Source organism: Caretta caretta, chromosome 7 (genome assembly GCF_965140235.1).
Source record: "Caretta caretta isolate rCarCar2 chromosome 7, rCarCar1.hap1, whole genome shotgun sequence".
In the NCBI taxonomy this organism is placed as follows: domain Eukaryota; kingdom Metazoa; phylum Chordata; order Testudines; family Cheloniidae; genus Caretta; species Caretta caretta.
This window is the reverse complement of record NC_134212.1, coordinates 21,051,836-21,071,288: the sequence shown is the minus strand read 5'-3', so window position 1 is coordinate 21,071,288 and position 19,453 is coordinate 21,051,836. Positions and strand designations below refer to the sequence as shown.

General features: G+C 41.3%; 1 protein-coding gene across 2 annotated transcripts in view; it reads left to right on the top strand.

Annotated features, from left to right (window-relative positions):
• The window catches only part of LOC125640654 (netrin-4), a 67,524-nt gene that overhangs the window by 17,041 nt on the left and 31,030 nt on the right, over window positions 1-19,453 (top strand). For both annotated transcript variants that reach the window (XM_048859483.2, XM_075130296.1), the window contains exon 3: window positions 8,369-8,632. In XM_048859483.2, the coding sequence (XP_048715440.1) occupies window positions 8,369-8,632 (264 nt within the window). The remainder of the gene's footprint in view (window positions 1-8,368; window positions 8,633-19,453) is intronic.

The following is a 19,453-nucleotide window of genomic DNA, read 5'->3' as shown; positions in this document are numbered from 1 at the left end:
ATGGGGCCGGACGAGTTGCATCCGAGAGTGCTGAAGGAATTGGCGGCTGTGATTGCAGAGCCATTGGCCATTATCTTTGAAAACTCGTGGCGAACCGGGGAAGTCCCGGATGACTGGAAAAAGGCTAATGTAGTGCCAATCTATAAAAAAGGGAAGAAGGAGGATCCTGGGAACTACAGGCCAGTCAGCCTCACCTCAGTCCCTGGAAAAATCATGGAGCAGGTCCTCAAAGAATCAATCCTGAAGCACTTGCATGAGAGGAAAGTGATCAGGAACAGCCAGCATGGATTCACCAAGGGAAGGTCATGCCTGACTAATCTAATCGCCTTTTATGATGAGATTACTGGTTCTGTGGATGAAGGGAAAGCAGTGGATGTATTGTTTCTTGACTTTAGCAAAGCTTTTGACACGGTCTCCCACAGTATTCTTGTCAGCAAGTTAAGGAAGTATGGGCTGGATGAATGCACTATAAGGTGGGTAGAAAGCTGGCTAGATTGTCGGGCTCAACGGGTAGTGATCAATGGCTCCATGTCTAGTTAGCAGCCGGTATCAAGTGGAGTGCCCCAAGGGTCGGTCCTGGGGCCGGTTTTGTTCAATATCTTCATAAATGATCTGGAGGATGGTGTGGATTGCACTCTCAGCAAATTTGCGGATGATACTAAACTGGGAGGAGTGGTAGATACGCTGGAGGGGAGGGATAGGATACAGAAGGACCTAGACAAATTGGAGGATTGGGCCAAAAGAAATCTGATGAGGTTCAATAAGGATAAGTGCAGTGTCCTGCACTTAGGACGGAAGAACCCCATGCACAGCTACAGACTAGGGACCGAATGGCTAGGCAGCAGTTCTGCAGAAAAGGACCTAGGGGTGACAGTGGACGAGAAGCTGGATATGAGTCAGCAGTGTGCCCTTGTTGCCAAGAAGGCCAATGGCATTTTGGGATGTATAAGTAGGGGCATAGCGAGCAGATCGAGGGACGTGATCGTTCCCCTCTATTCAACATTGGTGAGGCCTCATCTGGAGTACTGTGTCCAGTTTTGGGCCCCACACTACAAGAAGGATGTGGATAAATTGGAGAGAGTCCAGCGAAGGGCAACAAAAATGATTAGGGGTCTGGAACACATGACTTATGAGGAGAGGCTGAGGGAGCTGGGATTGTTTAGCCTGCAGAAGAGAAGAATGAGGGGGGATTTGATAGCTGCTTTCAACTACCTGAAAGGGGGTTCCAAAGAGGATGGCTCTAGACTGTTCTCAATGGTAGCAGATGACAGAACGAGGAGTAATGGTCTCAAGTTGCAGTGGGGGAGGTTTAGATTGGATATTAGGAAAAACTTTTTCACTAAGAGGGTGGTGAAACACTGGAATGCGTTACCTAGGGAGGTGGTAGAATCTCCTTCCTTAGAGGTTTTTAAGGTCAGGCTTGACAAAGCCCTGGCTGGGATGATTTAACTGGGAATTGGTCCTGCTTCGAGCAGGGGGTTGGACTAGATGACCTTCTGGGGTCCCTTCCAACCCTGATATTCTATGATTCTATGATTCTATGAATCATTCCTCTAAGACTATGCATTACTCTACCACCAACAAGCAACAGCAACCATCAGCAGCAGAAAGCTGCTCTGACATACTGTTTGGATTGCCCTGCATAGGTATGATCCTTAGACTCCTGGCAAATTGCTATTGTGGCCCAAAATTTGGATACTCCTTCCATAGTGCTTTATAATTCTTACCAAATGGAATGTAACACTTTGTAGAATGGGGATAGTAGCTTGTGGTACTCAAAAATATTCTTGTGAGGTGAATTTAGGAGAAATGTTTTGGATATTCTGAATCCAAAATGGAGCCACCATACTGATGACAAGGGTAGATGTTGAATGGAAGATTTGCTCACTGAGATAGCCCAAAGCAAATGCAAGTTGAAGAGGTACCAGCCCCCTCACTGTGTTGGAAAGCATAGAATTAATCCAAGGTATCACTTTGTAGCTGGGTTTAACTGGATCATAGGTGCAAAACAAAAATTAAATGCATAGATATTTCTTTAATAAACTGCCATATTCTGTTTTTTAATTGCTCCATAGTTTTACTGTCCATAGTGGGAGGATGGAAATGCCGTGGATTTGGAGCAAACCTCTTCTGCGAATCAATGAGACGCTCAAATAGCTAAAAAGAAAACTGGAATTTCTTTGTGTTTCTAATGATGTGTTTTTCTGATGATGTTCTGAAACAGGACAAAGATCACTCTTGCATTGCAGGATGGAATAAAACAGGACAAAGATTACTCTTGCATTGCAGGATGGAATAATGCATTTAGCACTGTAGTTCCATTAAACTGATCATATAACATCTGTTAAAGGGTAGGAAAATTTGAGAGGTGAAAATGCTTACTACACCCTTAAGAACTAAATCAACTTGCAAGCAACCTACTACTGAAGAACATTTTGAATTGATGGAAGTTTTTATTATGGCTTCTTTCTGATGGGCATGCTTTGAGTGCAGGGACATTATTGTCCTCATTAAGCCAACGTGATCAGCATATCTTAGTGATGATTTGCAATATTCATTTTTTGTTCTGCACAAGGATCTTCTTTTGTAGGAGGGCATGCATAGGAACTTCCCTGCATGCGTGACTCATATTCCTTGACCTGAGGCTATGAGGGGAGCTTTTGTTGTGTCCACATCTTTTCTGACTACTGCAGGCTGGGAGATCATGTTAAAAAAACAGAATTAGCGGCCTCAAGAGTGGAGAAGCAAAACGTGGATTCAGTGAATGGCAAGAAATCAAGAATCTGAGACATTGTCTCTGGCATGAAGATGACCCTCTTGACTGGAGATAAAATATCATCCACTATGATGCTGTGCTAGCTGGTGAACAGAAAAACACATCCCCTAAAGATGGCTGTCTTGATTAGTTTTGAACTGGATTCTGCTAACTTCCTGGCTATTAGGATGGTCAGGGCAGACCAGGATAATTAGGGTGACCAGACAGCAAGTGTGAAAAATCGGGACGGGGATGGGGGAGTAATAAGCACCTATATAAGACAAAGCCCCAAATATCAGGACTGTCCCTATAAAATTAGGACATCTGGTCACCCTAAGGATAATCTCCATCTTTATGAATCATGGCTGAATGACTGATGAAAATTAGAAGTGTGAGCGGGAGGGGGAACTAAGGTGACGAATGGGCACTCGATAGCAGATCTGCACTTAAGCACGAAAATCCTTACTAAGCTTTCAGCTACAATTTCAGTTTCTGGTAATAAGGGTAACTCAAGACTTACGATCTATTTCCATAAGATGTTGAGAGCCTCTAAGGAGATGCTGAGAGCCCGCAACTCCAATCAAATTCAGTGGAAAATGGGAGTTGCTCAGCGTTTATCAGGGTGGGATCTGTAATGAAAATTGAGAAGACTCTGTCCTTTATTTATGCATAGACAACTCTCACTAAACCTACACACTAATGTTGGGGAAAGGTACTCAAAATTTTAGGGCAAAAAGCGTGGTAGCAGAAAGACTCAGATACCACAGTGATGGATTTAAATAGAATAGAATATCCTTATGATGAATGTCACATACTGGGAAGCCATCTTTGAATCAAGAGTTGGCATCAGAATAATAGGAACGACACAATTGTTTATTACATTCTCCTGACCTTTTTCCAGGAACGTAGTCGGGATGCCAAACTTGCAACTGACCCAGGGAAAGCTAATAAACAAATCAATTTTTCCATAAGGTAAACAAAATGTAAAAGTCAAATGTCTATTTGTATGCCAAGAATCTGCCTCGTACAATTCAGAATGCACAAACCAGCCCTGTAAACTAATGATAAGGCCAGATCTCAGAGCATCAGATAATTGATTGAGAGCTTTCAGTGTAGACTATCTCTTTCCATGGCCCATGGCATTATAAGTTTATTAAGCCGTAGATCCACTTCTAATCTAGTGATCTTTCAAACCACCAGCACAGACATTATTTAGATGGCCACCTTTTAAAAAATATTGATAATAGTTAAAATTAATATTTTTCACTTTATCTTCCATCTGGGAATCTCAAAGCACTTTACATACATTAATGAATCAATCCCCTCACCTCCTGTAAAGGAGGTAAGTGTTCTTATCCCCATTTTACCAATGGACAAACTGAGGCACGCAGTGATTGAGGTCACTGATGTCACTGGGAAAGTTCCCATGGATTTAAACAGGAGCAGGCTCTAAGTGACTTGCCTAAGGCCATGCAGGATGTCTATGGCAGGGCTTTGAATAAAACCCAAAAGTCTGAGGAGATCTCTTTAGCCACAAGAACACCTTGCCTCTTTTTTTGTACTTCCTCATACAATATAAAATGAGTAACTAATTGAAATGACTTTAGTGTCTTCCTAAGTCACAAAAAAAATCTATATACAGCACATAAGTGATATATACAATCATTGGATATATTTGGCTTCTAACTAGGGCTTCATTCGTTCCGATGGAATGAAAACAAACAAATAACATTTTATCATCTCTTTTTTTAGCAAAAACATTTTTAGTAGACGGTTGTATTTATTAATGAATTATTCCTGGAAACATATATCAGATGGGATGTCAGATCCCACCTGATAAATACCAGTATTTTAAATTATGCCTACTGGCCTTCACCGTAACATATATAAAAAACAATTGATCAACTAATGACAAAACAATAATAAAATGTAAGCAGGGTCAGAAAAAATAATAATAGCCAACAAAGAAACAGTAACTACACAATCATTCGTGTCTAGCAGATTTTATCTTCAGTGTTTCAAAGACCAGGGTTCTCCTCCAGGGAGTGTGATGGATTGAAGAATCTGAAACTCAGGCTCTGTGTACACCAGAGAAATTTGCACTGGTGTTGCTAAATGGAATCAAACGCTAAAGGTGTGCTCCACCAGTGCAAAATGGGGCATGCATTCAGGTGACTCACTCCAGACACCTGTGCAAACCCTTAATGACTCACTGCACTTGTAATAAACAAGATTTGCTCTTCTTTGACATACTGCAGAGTAAGTCACACCAGTTCAAACTCCACTTTGCATCAGTGCAACATGTCTACGTTAGCTACTCCGGTGCAAATTTCCCTAGTGTGGACAGACCTTCAGTTTCTGTGATTCTTGTAATAGTCAAGGCTAGCAAGGAGCCAGTGATTGCTGAGCCCAGGAAGAACATATACATGAGTTCACTTTTGTTATGTCACTGGAATTAGGTTTTAATGTTGTAAAAATCTTTCTTTGGGAGAGACTGGGATAAACAACTCTAATCTCACCACTGAACTTATTCTAAAAAGCAGAAGTACATCATGAATAAATCAGGTAAGCAATTTCTTGTGTCTCAAATGGAACGGAATATTGCTGTTCCATAAATGGAGGTAATGATCCCTATGGGACTTCCAAAGCTATTAACATCTCTGCTGATGGGTAGATACTCAGAGCTCTAAGAGGATTTGGAAATGTCAAAGCAACTCCCCTGAAGAGATGCAAAGCCTGAAATGAAAATATTTGCAAAACAATCAATTCACAAGGAGCCCGAGTATTTTCTGAGCTGGCAGGTTAAGAAAGGAAATGCAAAACACCTTCATGACAGCAGGCAGAGCAGTAGTGAGAGCTTAGCACCCTGTAGCCATTCTTTCAGCCTAAAGAACTCATTGCTACATAGGATACCTATTAATATCTGGAGAGGATGGGCAATTAACTGGATACCCAAATCACTAATCACTACCTGAAAAATGTGGCTTACACTAATATATACGAGATTTCTAATATTACACTAGACAGGGCCAAATGTATTGCTAGCATATGCCAATGCACTTCTATTTCCCTCAGATTTAAATATGATTCAGGATATGTAATTATAGTAAAAATACTTCTTTGAACCTTCTATAGCACTTTTCTATTGAAAATCCTAAATCTTTGCACATGCATTAATGAATTAAATCTCACAATCTAGCCTAGGGATTGGCAACCTTTGGCACACAGCCCATCAGGGAAAGCCGTTTCAGGAGCTGCGATCGGCCGAACCTGTGGACACTGCAGGTAGACAAACCGTCCCGGCCTGCCAGCGGCTTTCCCTGATGGGCCACATGCCAAAGGTTGCCAATCTCTGATCTAGCCTGTGATGTAGATCAGTATTATGATCCTCCATTTTACAGATAGGTAATCTGAGGTACAGAGAGATTAAATTATTTGCCTGTGGTTATACAGGAGGGCTGTGGTAGAGCTGGGTCTAGAACCCAGATCTCCCAGCTCTTACCCCATGCCAGTCACCATTCCTCAGCTGACATGTCGCGGTGCAATATGCCACTAAAATATTTTTTTCTCAAACTTGTGGTCTCTCAAGTGTCCTAGTGGCTTGCTAGTACATATGAAGAATGGAGCTTGTACAGGGATGACAAGAAGACAGATTAAACAGACTGATCAACTTTTTTGGGCCTCAGCTCCCTTGTGCCAGTATGAGAGACCTTCAGAGGGTTGTTTCAGGGCTTAATATGTTATTATTTATAACTTGCTTTGAGACACTTAATGTCAGAAGGCTCTAGAGAAGTGTCAGGTATTAGGTTTGCACAGGGTATAATTAAGAACTAGGAGTGAATACACCAATCTATTCCCACATGGCTCTATCAGTCTAAAAATGTTGATCTTTGGGTCGATCAGACTGGGTCATTTGCCCATGACTCCACTGATAAGCAAATGAAGGATCCTGTTCTAAAGAGATTTGGTCATTGACCTATGGTTCCATTGATCAGGGGAATGTTGGGCCCATGGACTAAACAGAATGGACCATTTGCTTATGGTTCCATTGATCAGGGGAATGTGCACATCTGGGCAGAAAGGACTAGGCTATTTTATCATGGCTCCATTGATCAGGGGAATGTAAGCACCTGGGTTGCACAGGCTGGGCAATCTGCCCATATCTCCATTGAACAAGGGAATGTGGACATCTCTGGTCTGAACAGACAGGGTCATTTGCAACTTTGTGGATGGCTCCGCAGAATAAAAGAAGAGAATAAAAAAAAGGGAAAATTATAAAATAGAAAATGCTGTGGAAAGGCATGAAATGTGCTGTTGGCACTGTGGCATAATTCTGTCAGGTGTCGGTCTGCTACTGAGTCAGGCAGCTGACTCTGTTATTTTAAGGGGGTTTATCTCCCATGTGCCATCAACACACAACAGAGTTATCTGTTAGGCACAAACCACCAGTTCTTTTCTGGCCCCTGCAAACAAAAAGGAACAGAAGAAATATTTTACACACAGCAGGTATTTAAACTTGTCTGTCCACAAAAAAAGAAAATCCAGAGAGAGAGAGAGAGAGGGAGAGGGAATCCCTATGGAAACAAAGCTTTCACTCCACTAATACGGTTAGTCAGACAGAGACTGTCACTACTCATAAAGCAGGGCCAAAGAACCCTGAGGGCAAGTACCTCTGCTATGATGGCAAAACTCAGCCAGAGGAGAAAATAGCTCTCAAATCAGAGACAGCACATCGAAAAGGGAATCTAAGCCTGGGAACTAATGCGACCAGCTCTCTAGTTCACTGTCACCCCTCTATCTCCACCACTCACCCTCACAATATAAAAAAAAAGACCCTGAAGAGAGGAAGAGTCAAAGTGGAATCCAAGCTAAAACAGGACATATTCCTGCAGCCTTTGTTAAACACAAAATCAGAGTCTTGATACCAAGAAAAAAACTATTATTCCGTTGGGATTCTGTAATCTGTAATATGAATAGCCTTTCTCAGCAACATGGAAACTCCAAACAAACAATAACCTTGCCTCTTATGTCCAGCAGCAATAGGATGCCTTTATTCGTGGATTTTAACTGTTTGAATACTGCAGATTCTCTCTCTCTCTAGCCCCTCCTAATTAATAATTTGGCTCAGCCTTTAAAATGATCTGCTTATCCTAATGTTTAACAGTGGTGTGACAGGCTGTGTTTGCTGGTTGTTAGTTTCGGGGACTGACTCATGACTCCTGGATTCTATTTTCAGCTTTATCACAGACCAGTTGTGTGGCTTTGAGCAGATCACCTCACCTCCCTGTGCCTCGGTTTATACTACTCTAGAATGGTGAGACTACCTCACAGAGGTATTGGGAGGCTGAAGGTATTTTCTTAAAATGCTTTGAGATGCTCAGGTGGAAAGTGGTGTAGAAAAGTGGACAGTGTTGCATTTACAACCCCGGTATTCGTCTGAGTTGTCACAATCCGTCACTACCTGGTGCCTCATACATGTCAACCATGACTAAGGCTGTGAGAAGCCTCCCAAATGGCAACTATTATTCTTTCCTGAGCATCCTGTTTGTCTGGACTGCACATATTCAGGGGTGCTGCTTCTCCTCAAGGATGTGTTTTCTGTTTGCCTCCTAGGTGATCTATCGTGCCTTAACTCCAACCAACAAGATTGAAGACCCATATGGTCCTGAGGCCCAAGACCTCCTGAAACTCACCAACCTGCGCCTCCTTTTGTTAAAAAGGCAGGAGTGTCCCTGCCAAGGCTTGGGATTGCTGGAGAAACCCCAGAGGTTTGCCCACTATGCTATCTATGATCTGATTGTCCGGGGAAGTTGCTTCTGTAATGGGCATGCAGAAGAATGTCAGCTTGCCAATCGGACAGGGAACACAGAGAATGTGGTGAGTTCTTGAAATTCACTAGTTTACTTCAATTTGTATTTGTTTGTGCTTCCTGAGACAAAGAGAGGCTTCTCCATAAGACCCTGTCCATCTTCCCCATAACAGTTTAAAATAGGGTACCACTGATAATCCACATCAATGAAACCTAAACCTGCTTCTTAGTATGGAAGGGGCTATATAACACTAAAAGCTGTTCCAAACATGATCTGTGTTAGAGATAGGCCTGAACCAAAACCTTGGATCTGAACATACCCACACTTGTGGAGAGGTTTGACATCTGAACTGGGATCCAGATCCAAATATAGTGGCTGATATACCTCTTCTCGTATCTCAGCAGGGAGATAAACCAAAACCTTGGACCCAAACATTGCCCGTGAAATTCTGGAATTTCAAAATCTGTTCTAAAAAAGGAGTACTTGTGGCACCTTAGAGACTAACAAATTTATTTGAGCGTAGCTCACAAAAGCTCATGCTCAAATAAATTTGTTAGTCTCTAAGGTGCCACAAGTACTCCTTTTCTTTTTGCGGATACAGACTAACCATGGCTGCTACTCTAAAATCTGTTCTAGTTATCTGTCTTAAATCACATAAGGAAATCTCTCTTTAAACAATGCAAAGAATCTCATTTACTGCAAGCTAGGACATTAAAAGTATTGCTTGAAATTCCATTTTTACTTTGCAGTGTATTAGAGTGCAAATGATAGCGGAGATCCCCACCACTGGAGACCCTTGAATTTGCAAGGCACAAGTAGTTGTGTTATGGTTATGATTTCAGCTTTTGACTCTGAACTTCCTGGGTTTTGTTGGTTCAGCCAGATGCTAAGCATTATTGGTGGGAGAAGAAGATTGTGTGAGTGGTTTAATTATAGAGTCCTACAGCCAAATTCATAATTGTGGAATACTTCAATTATTTTCAATGAAAATTTTGCTTGATTAGGCACTGCAGAGTTTGACTCTAGATACCAGGCCAGAAGAAAGAGGCATGATTGATCTTGTTGTTCCTTCTCTTGAATCACAGCAGATTAGTCAATGTTCTATTGGTTTTTTTGAAAGGTCTTAGCTTGACCCATTCAATTTAATCTTTGTCTTGATATATAATGGACTTCTGTACAAATAATTTGTTACTCATTTGTGACTCTAACAGAGAATATTCTTGATAAAAGGGAACATAAAAAGGGTAAAAAGAAGAAAAGAAAAAGAAAACGAACGTTTTGCCAGTGCAGTTATTTATGTGCATGTATGTTTTCGGGGCACAACTGTGGGACTAGTGGTTCAAAATGTGGCCGAGAACATATTTGCTTGTAATAAACTCCGATCACTTTTTAATTTTAATATCTACCTGGCTGTTCTTTTAGGCACTTGCACCAATAATTTGCTCTAGTGCTGACACTACGTCCCAAGTTTCAATCTGGAGGGATTTCTTCTCCTTTTGCGCACCCTCGTGCACTCAAGTGTGTAAACTATTGGGCTTGATTATCCGAGGGGCTGAGCATTTAAATCTCCAACTGAAGTCAATGGGATCTGTGGGTGTTTAGTGACTGAAAAATCAGGCAGGACATCCCTTTTATTTTCTGGATAATGGACTAGAGAGGAAGTGAAAGTCTCAACAGAAATGCAGGTGGTCTTGAGCCCAGCCTTGTCTCGACCTCTGGAGAAAAGCCAGGTTTGCAAGGAGCTTGGGAATTATTTTTTGTGACACATTTGGATCAGCTTGTGATAAGATTCATAACCAAACTTAAAAAAAAAAAAAGACAGAATAAGTGCAAATTTACCAAGTTTCTGGTAAGATTTTTTTGTTATTTACTTAACCTTCTTGTAGCACAAGGTTCAGAATGTAAAGGTGAATCTCTTTCCCCCTCCACTCAGCTTAAAACAGGTTAGGATAAAAAGGATCTGTCATACATACCACAAGTTCACTCTTGAATGGTGCTAAGCCTGAATTTACTTCAAAGGTTCCGTGCGCCATTTACCTGACACCACCCTAGTTCACAGTAGCCCTTTACATTTTATGAGGAGACCAGATTCAAACTCCTAACCTTTTCACTGGTATTATACATGCCAGGTACATGTATAATACATGCTCCAGTCCAAATAGAGCAATTACGATACTGTGTGCTATAGTTTTCAGTAGAATGTTAATTGGCTGAATAGTGAAGAGATTAATAATTAATGTAATCTTCAACAGTCACTTTGGAATAAAATTCGAGGCCTTGATCTAGGAAAGTCCATATTTACACTGCGGTATGTGCTTTAGTGCTTTCCTGAATAAGGATGTGTTCCTGAATCAAAGCCTTAAAGCTGTGCAGGGTGTTCGAATGCTGCTATTCAGACTTCACTACCAATAATGCCCCCATTACTGTCTAAATACTGATTCAGCTGTACATATTGTATGGAGTAACCTTAATAACAGTCATGGGAGAATTATGTTAACCAAATATAGTGTGTTATCCAAGGACATCAAAAAAGATACATTCCAGGCCAAGAATTCAAGCCATTTAACCAGGAGCAGCAACACAAGTCAACAGCTCTGTGGTTTTCCATAAGGCTTTCTGTCTCTATAATGGGATCTGAAAACAAAAGCAGCCATACATACTTTATTCGTGATGCACTCTGACATTATAGACTCAAGAAACCCGTTCCACAACTAATTCCATGTCCATATAGGTATATGGTGCGTGTGTTATTCTGGTTTTTTTCTTCTGGAATGGATATTCCTAGGTGTCTTTTAAGTTTTCTACTTTTAGAGTTAGATATTGTACAATTAATAAAGATCATATGAATTTCACAATATTTAAAAGATTTTTTCTGAATCACTACTAGCCATGGTATAAATCAAGCATCTTATGTATGCTAGCATTGGGTGATGTTATCCACCCACTGTAAATGTGGACCCGTTTAAGACATAACTGTAGAAAAAACACTGTTTAAAGAACAAATTCTCTACTGCAAACTGTTTAATATACAAATGGTGAAATAGAATAGATGAGTTACTCATTAAATGAATACAGCTGGTAGAAGAATAAACCCTACCCATCAAAAGGGAAAACACAATATTGTGCATGCTGTTGGCACAGTCATTGTAAACTATGACTGGATGTCTCTTTTTTTTATTTTTTCCGTTAGTCTCAATGGAACAGGGGTTTTGTGCCATCAAATGACTTCACGGGGCAGAAGGTGAAATAGTTTTGATGAAATAGATTTCATGAGTGACTCATACCCCAGGAGACAACAAGAAGTATGTATCCTAGTACTTACACTGAGAGACAAGGGTGAGTGGTTTGCCTGGGTAGGACTCAATGAGAACTGAGGATGGGCTTCAGGATCCCTGTACCAATTCCCCTGAAGGTGCAGTGCCCATCGTGTGGCGGAAGATGTTTTATAGAACATATTAATAAAGAAAATCAATGGGCATCTTGAGATTTAAGATTGTTAAGCCTTTTTAAATCTTTTGATTATTTAATATATGGTACTTATAGGAAATGCAGAGCATACAAGCATTTTAAATAAACTATTCCTCTCAATGCTGGGTTTTGCTTTTTATGGATTATTTCACTGGTATTTTTGTCTGGAAGCATCTGATATTTCCTATGTTAAATTTAGCATAATCTCTATAACTACGCTCATATTTCTCTGTACAAAGTTCCTGTAAATTCCTTCCTTAGTCAAATAGGTGGGACACAAGACTAGGTGAAAAGCCTGGATCCAGCTCTTTTGCGTATTCTTCCATTTCAATGCAGAAAGTAAAAAGGAGAAGAAGTGATGGCCAAGAAATCTATGGGCAAACATCCCAAATTTGGGGTTTTTTTGCAGCAGCAATTACCCTTTTTCTTGTTTTCCCTTTCTCCTCTCTTACCCCCAAGTCATTTGGCAGATGCTGCAAAGATATGAAACATGATTTATGCATCATCTTGTAGCATCCTTAGGTTTACACTCAAAGGGCAGAATTCTTCTCTCAGTTCTGCATGGGCTACAACATTTGGTTCTCCCTACATTATGGTGACATGACAGCGAGTGTGAAAAATCAGGACAGAGGGTGGGAGGTAATATGCTCCTATATAAGACAAAGCCCCAAATATCGGGACTGTCCCTATAAAACTGGGACATCTGGTCACCCTACCCTACATGAGTGGATCTTTCATGGATGTCAGTGAAGGAGAACTACTTATTGAAGCTGGGTGATGCCATGAAAGTTACAGAGAAGCATTTTTGTTTTAAGTGCAGGACATTGGCGTCACTTTAGAAAGGAATGAATGCCCTGACCAGGCACATCTGTGTGCCTCCTTGCCAGAGGATGTTGTGAAGGCCAAGACTATAACAGGGTTCAAAAAAGAATTAGATAAGTTCTTGGAGGATAGGTCCATCAATGGCTATTAGCCAAGATGGACCTGGATGGTGTCCCTAGCCTCTGTTTGCCAGAAGCTGGGAATGGGAGACAGAGGATGGATTACATGATTATTACCTGTTCTGTTCATTCTCTCTGGGGCACCTGGCATTGGCCACTGCCAGAAGACAGAATACTGGGCTAGATGGACCTTTCTTATGTTTTCTATGTTTTTTTCATTGCTGGACACAGTGGAAAGTAGCCCTCCCCGACTCCCTCGCCAAATACTGTTTCTGTAGGAGGTGCAAAGATAGCTGTTGTGATGTGCTGAGGGCCTTGCTGTAGGACACTGTAGGGCATGAGGAACAGTGGTCACGTTTAGGTTGCAGTTAGCTAACAGATGGTAGCTAAGACCAACCTTTCCCCTAGCGTACATCTAGAACATACAAAGGAGCTTAGAGTGCAGACAGAGAGCGCAGACAGTGAATGGCTTCTAGACAAGCTTCCAGTCCATTTGCCAAATATTTCCCAGTTCTTTTTTTAGTGCAAATGAAACAATAATAAAGATGGGACAAAGGAAGATCATTGTGTATCCAAAAAAATGATTTATAAAACACAGTGCAGAACCACTGGCTGTTGACAAGTGTTGGGGATGTTTTGTTTGTTTTTGGTGCCCTCATTGCCAGGAAATTCACATGAATTGCCTCAGACATCAGTTCCTCTTCTTTATTATCTTGTTTACAGAGGGGAATTGTACTTTTTTCTGGGCCTGATCCTACACAATTTCAGCCAAAGGAAATTTTCCCATTCATTTAAATGGGAAAAGGATCTGGCCCTATCTGCAGTTTCTTGTTTGGAGTAAGGGGGAATTGAAACAAGGGTTACATAGGGTAAAACTTGTTTTTCTACAGCACTTTGCTTGGTGACTTGGCTGTCATCCCCCTTACAAATATTATCTCCTGACAAAATACCTTGTGCTGTTCCACTGATAATTCTCCAACTAAGTTTCCACAGTCTCTGATGGATCCAAGTTGTGCCAGACTATGTGACTTCCAAGACTCAGTGCTGCCAGGAGCTGCTCTCTGTTGAAGATGGCAATTCAAAGAGCAGTTTTTGCTAGGGGAAAAATTAGCCTCAGTTAGGTGACTATCATCAGAAATGTTAATGTATTGTAGGCTACCTCAGAATGAGTTCTAGGGTCTCCCTACTGTTTTGCCTGAATAAGGACTGAATTAGGACTCCAGGGTCTGGTGCGCCCCATTTGAAAGAACAGGAAGAGATAACACAGACTATGTAACAATAAGTAGTTTGTTTAAGTTTCATGGACCACACGTAAAGAACATTATATCCCTGGCACGTTTGCTAGCCATGTTAGATACAATGTTTTTCCAGGACTCCCTGCTGGAGCGGTGGATGAAGAAAGATGGCTAAGTTTCAGATATTGTCTGAGAGAGAAGCTGCCATAGCTAGCATCACAGATAGGTTCACTTGGATTTTCTTAGGAGCAGCTGTGGTGGAGCAGAGGGCTCCATGCAGTATGGTGCCCTGTGAGCCACAGATGAGAACCGACTTCAAAACTGCGGCTTTGAGGGTATGTTTACACTGCAGTTAAACACCCATGGCTGGCCTGTGTCAGCCCAAATGTCTACACCACAGTTAAATAGCACAGTAATCCCAGCCCCGTGAGCCCGAGTCAGCTTACACAGGCCAGCAGTGGGTGTTTAATTGCAATGTAGATATACCCTGAGTGACAGTCAAGTTCCCCAAAATGATCTAATCCAAGGCCAGAGATGAATGTTCAGACCCATCTAAAAGGCCAAATCCAGAATTTCTTAGGCAAAACTCCCACTGAAGTCAATGGATATATTGCCTAAGTAGTGACTGAGTAAAATCTGAGTAAGGGCTTCTGGACGTGGCTCAAGTAGCTGATATCTCATGTAGACTGTGAGGAACATTCCTACGTTAAGCTAAATCTCTGTTGTTGCCTGGCACTAGAAACAGGGCCCAAACCAGAATGCAGCATCACTAAACTTTGGAATTGTTTGAGATTCAGACCAGAATGTTCTAAACAGTCTCGCCTTTATTATGGGCAAATCCTAAACCCCTGATTCAAATACCCTCCAACTTTGGGACTGACACCATCCCAGTCTGGAAAATGCATTTGTCCTGGTATGAATTTCTTGTGGACTATTCCCTGCTAGTACATCTAGCAGCACTAAACAGGTCAGGTTTTTTTCTTTTTTTCTTTCAGATAGAGGATGTAGCAGATATTAAACTGATAAGGGCCATGGTAGGCAGATCTCTCAGTTTCAGAGGTTCATTTCAGAAGTTCATTTCAGTTAAAATAAGGACCCAGTAGTTTGAGTTCCTCTGCAAAGTATTTCTGAAGTTTCTGAGTTCCTTGGGTCTCCAAAACTGAGCTCAAAGTCTCAAAGAGCAGGCACGCTCAGAGGATTTCTGCTACTTCCTACTCCCAGATGGACTAGAATACCTTGAGAAAAGCCTACCCAGTGGTATTTTGACACTTTAACTTCCAGCTACAATTGCAGGGGCACTTAAAAATGAAAAGTAATGAATAAAGTAGTTAATCAAACTTTTTAGAATCACCAGTGTTTGGGTTTGCGTTTTGGGTGAGGGTTCAGGTCAGATTGATTCACAGCGCCCTCATTTTTGGAACGCACCCACTCTACTGTTGAGCTCTGAATGAAATTCAGCTGTTGGCCCCATTCCTTCTTACAAAGAAGGCTAATTTGCTGAGCCCATACTGATATTATTGACTGTACCCTGTAAATATACTGTAATGCATGGCATCTTTCTGTGTCCGCTGCCCTTTGCTGGTTAGAATCAGAACTACTCAACCTGGGGTCATAAATCCTGTAGCTAACATCTAATGGAGATTTGAGCAGGGGGTTGGACTAGATGACCTCCTGAGGTCCCTTCCAACCCTGATAGTCTATGATTCTATGATTCTCTGTTGGCTGAAATAGGGATCTGTGCTTTTAAAGCAAGAGGATCTGAGTTCCGTCCATGCTGTCAGTGTGAAGTTTTGAGTGGCTGTGGTGTACAGCATAGCAACAAACATGATAAAGCCCTTGGTGACCATGTTATCATACAGTGAGCATGTAGTCTAGGATTATAAATTCAAGTAAAATATACTTTCCCACATCCCTCTGCCAAGAACCACATGTAGTGCTGAATTACTCTTATTAATGTCTTGGAAATCTCTTTTATTAATGATTAAGGCTCTGAATCAGGAAACTTACCTATTCAGGAAGGCTGTTTAAGTGCTTTCCTGAATCAAGGCCTGAAAGAGCATTCTTTGTTACTTACTTACACACACCCCCCCACACACACGCCAGGGAGCAGCCTCTCTCTCTCTCTCTCTCACACACACACACACACAATCTTTGTAGGAAGCAACACTTCTACTCCACTTCTTTGACTTTAAACTATTTTGTGTGATGGGGTTACAAACTAACTCCCTATCTGAGACTGTATTAACTTTTAAACACAGCCTTTTATTAAATGTAATGGTTAAGAATGAAATGTAAGCCATTCAAAAGTATGGTAGTTTCATTTTATTGCTTAACTGGTTAATTACTGGTAGGTTGGGGCTTTTTTGGTTATTTTAATCACTTAATTGCTGCTTTCATCTTCTGTGAAAGAACCACACTACTCCTGCCAGTAGAGACCTTTGATTGGAAGCACTTGTAAATACCCTTAGGGCTGGTAAAATGGTTTAATGTTCCTTATATTGCCTTCAGGGGGTTGTTTTTCTTTTTAAAGATGGGGGAGGGGAAGAAATAATCAGCTCTGTTTAAAACTATCAAAGACCATTTGAGACCAACATCTCTCCAAAGAGTCAAGTACAGCAAATTTCAGAGGGTGTTTATTTGGTTTCCATTTGATACAAGCTGTCCAAAATTAGACTTGATTCAAGCCACACTGATATGCTAGCAAATCCCAGGGTCATGGCAGTTGTTTTGTACAGGTGAATATCCACAGTAACAATGTAAGTATACCAGCTGCTGAGCTCCCTGCTCTCTGCTACATGAGTCTCACAGCCAACTAAAAATAACAATATCACCCAGAATGTACTTTACTGTTTATCATTATCAGTAGTTAATATTAACTGAGTACTGTAAAATGAGATAAAGGAAGGAATTTATAGCCACAAACATTGGTTTGACCACTGTAAATCCCAAGTAATTCCATTACAGTCAGTGGAGTTGCATCAGATTTACACACTTGTATAAGTGACAGGAGAATTTGGCCCACTGGTGTGAACAGATGGTGTTCAAGTTTCTCCATTACACAGCCATGGCAGTACTCCCTGGTGCTAACCTGTTATGTCTGTGCTGGGAATCCAAAGATCTCTGATAATGTACTTTAGGTATGACAAAAAACACTTCTCTTCTCTCTTGAAACCCAGTTCCGGGTCTCTCCCCAGCAGAGCTGGCCACTCCTGCCAAAGTGTTTTGTGCTTTTGTGATGTGGACCAAAAGAATCTAGGATGTGACCACCAAACTCATTTTCACCATTTGATCTGAGAAGATTTGAACTGTGGCAAAAGTTCAGGTTAATGCATTGACCCAGTAATATACTGAGCCTCCTTTCTCTTCCTCCCTTGAAATAGCCAGTCTCCATTTAATGGGGCAATCACTGGAACCAGGTGACCTACTGCATCTTATTACTGTAATTGTAATGTCCTATGTTCCTCAGGCTTTATGTCAACATAGCAGCTATTATTTGCATGCTATTTGGTAGGCACTGACAATATGCTCATCGCTATACAAGACAGACGAGGGCAGCCCTGCCCAAAGACACAGAAAAGTCAAGCCTGCACAGAGACAGAAAATTATAAGAAACCAGATTGAGATGTTGGCTGGGGTGGAGTCATGCATGAGCTTGAAGGTGATGCTTGATGGATTAGGCAACAGAGAAACACAGGCAGCTCTCAAATATCCCCCAGCAGGCCTGACTTGCAGACATAGGAGATTGGGTACCAGACAAAGGCCAGATTGGCGACTTGAAACCCTCAAAGGCCCAGCTCACTCTATGACATCCCTTTGTTGTAATGTATAAATTTTGTCTCTTTGTGAGATCACGCACAGCATTCCCTACATTATGCCTTTGTCACTGTTCAGAAAGTGACTTGGTCTGGCCAGCCTGTGGATTCACCTAACTCATACAAGCCACCTTACTGACTTTCTTCATTGTTGTTCTCTAGTGAATTTGGGGAATGCTGATTCATTAGCAGTCTGGGAGACTGAAGCCTTCTGTTTATCCACAGAACAGGTGCCACACTGCCAACTTCCTAGCTCACCTTCCCCTGCCAGGATCTCTCAATCCTGTTTTACAGAAGCTCTTTGGGATGGATGGACATTCTCCTTGGAGAATGCCTACAAGGGTAACAGTCATGATGACAGGGGTAATACAGACATGAACTTAGACCAACCTACTCATATCACATAGACCAACAACACATGATGTGAATGGGTAATAGCCCTCAGTCACTTCTAACTTTGTCAGGATTTGAACTGGTGACCTAAATGCGGAAAGCACTGCAATTCATCACTAATTCCCTCTGCCATTTGGTCCCCTAGGGCTTTGCATGCTTGAAAAAGTTGAAATAGTTTTTTCATTTGACCACACAAAATGATTGAACAGGTTCATGAATTTCCCTCAAAGGCTCAAATATTGATGATATTATCAGAAATCACAGACATCTGATATAGCCAAAAATCCCTTTGTGGAACCAGAGAGCATGCATGCACCTCTCAATTTGGGGAGGTCATAAGGACAACGGGGATTAGTTTGAGGCAGAACGGGCAGATGAATGTTTCACTGTTTCTCAACTACCCACAAATGGTGCCCTTCCTAAAAGCCTGTAAATGACTTGCTACTGACATGGTTGCAAACTGCTATGTCCAAAACTGTTCTGGCGACACTACAAAGTGAATACACAGCCCGAAGACAAACATTTTCTCCGAATCAGCAACAGTTGCTCAGTTCTGGATGGCTTCCAAACTTAACCTTCATTCAGTAGCAAAATAATGAAATACACTGACAGCAGCCAAGGAGCAGCAGCAAAAACAACAACAACAATTACTAAAAAGATAAAAGAGCCCAACCAGACAGAGGGAAAATCAAAAGAGTGAGGTATGATGTAGAACTGAATGGAAATACTATGCATATTCTGCTTTACATAAAGGTTCCAGCCACTTAGAATTCTCTCTTTTCAAGTGTGTTTTGCATGCTCTTTATTAATCATTTTATGTCTGTTAACATCAGATATGAATGGTTAGGGTTCAGGAATTAAAGAATCAGAGAAATTAAAGATGGAAAAGACCTATTTGATAAATCTCTCTCTCTCAACTGCTCATGACAATGATATGTGCGGATGATACTTGATATTGGGCAGTCAAAGTATGAAGGAGTCTCTAATGATCACTTGGGGTCCTTCAGTCAAGACTCTGTGTCTTTCTCATAGATATGCT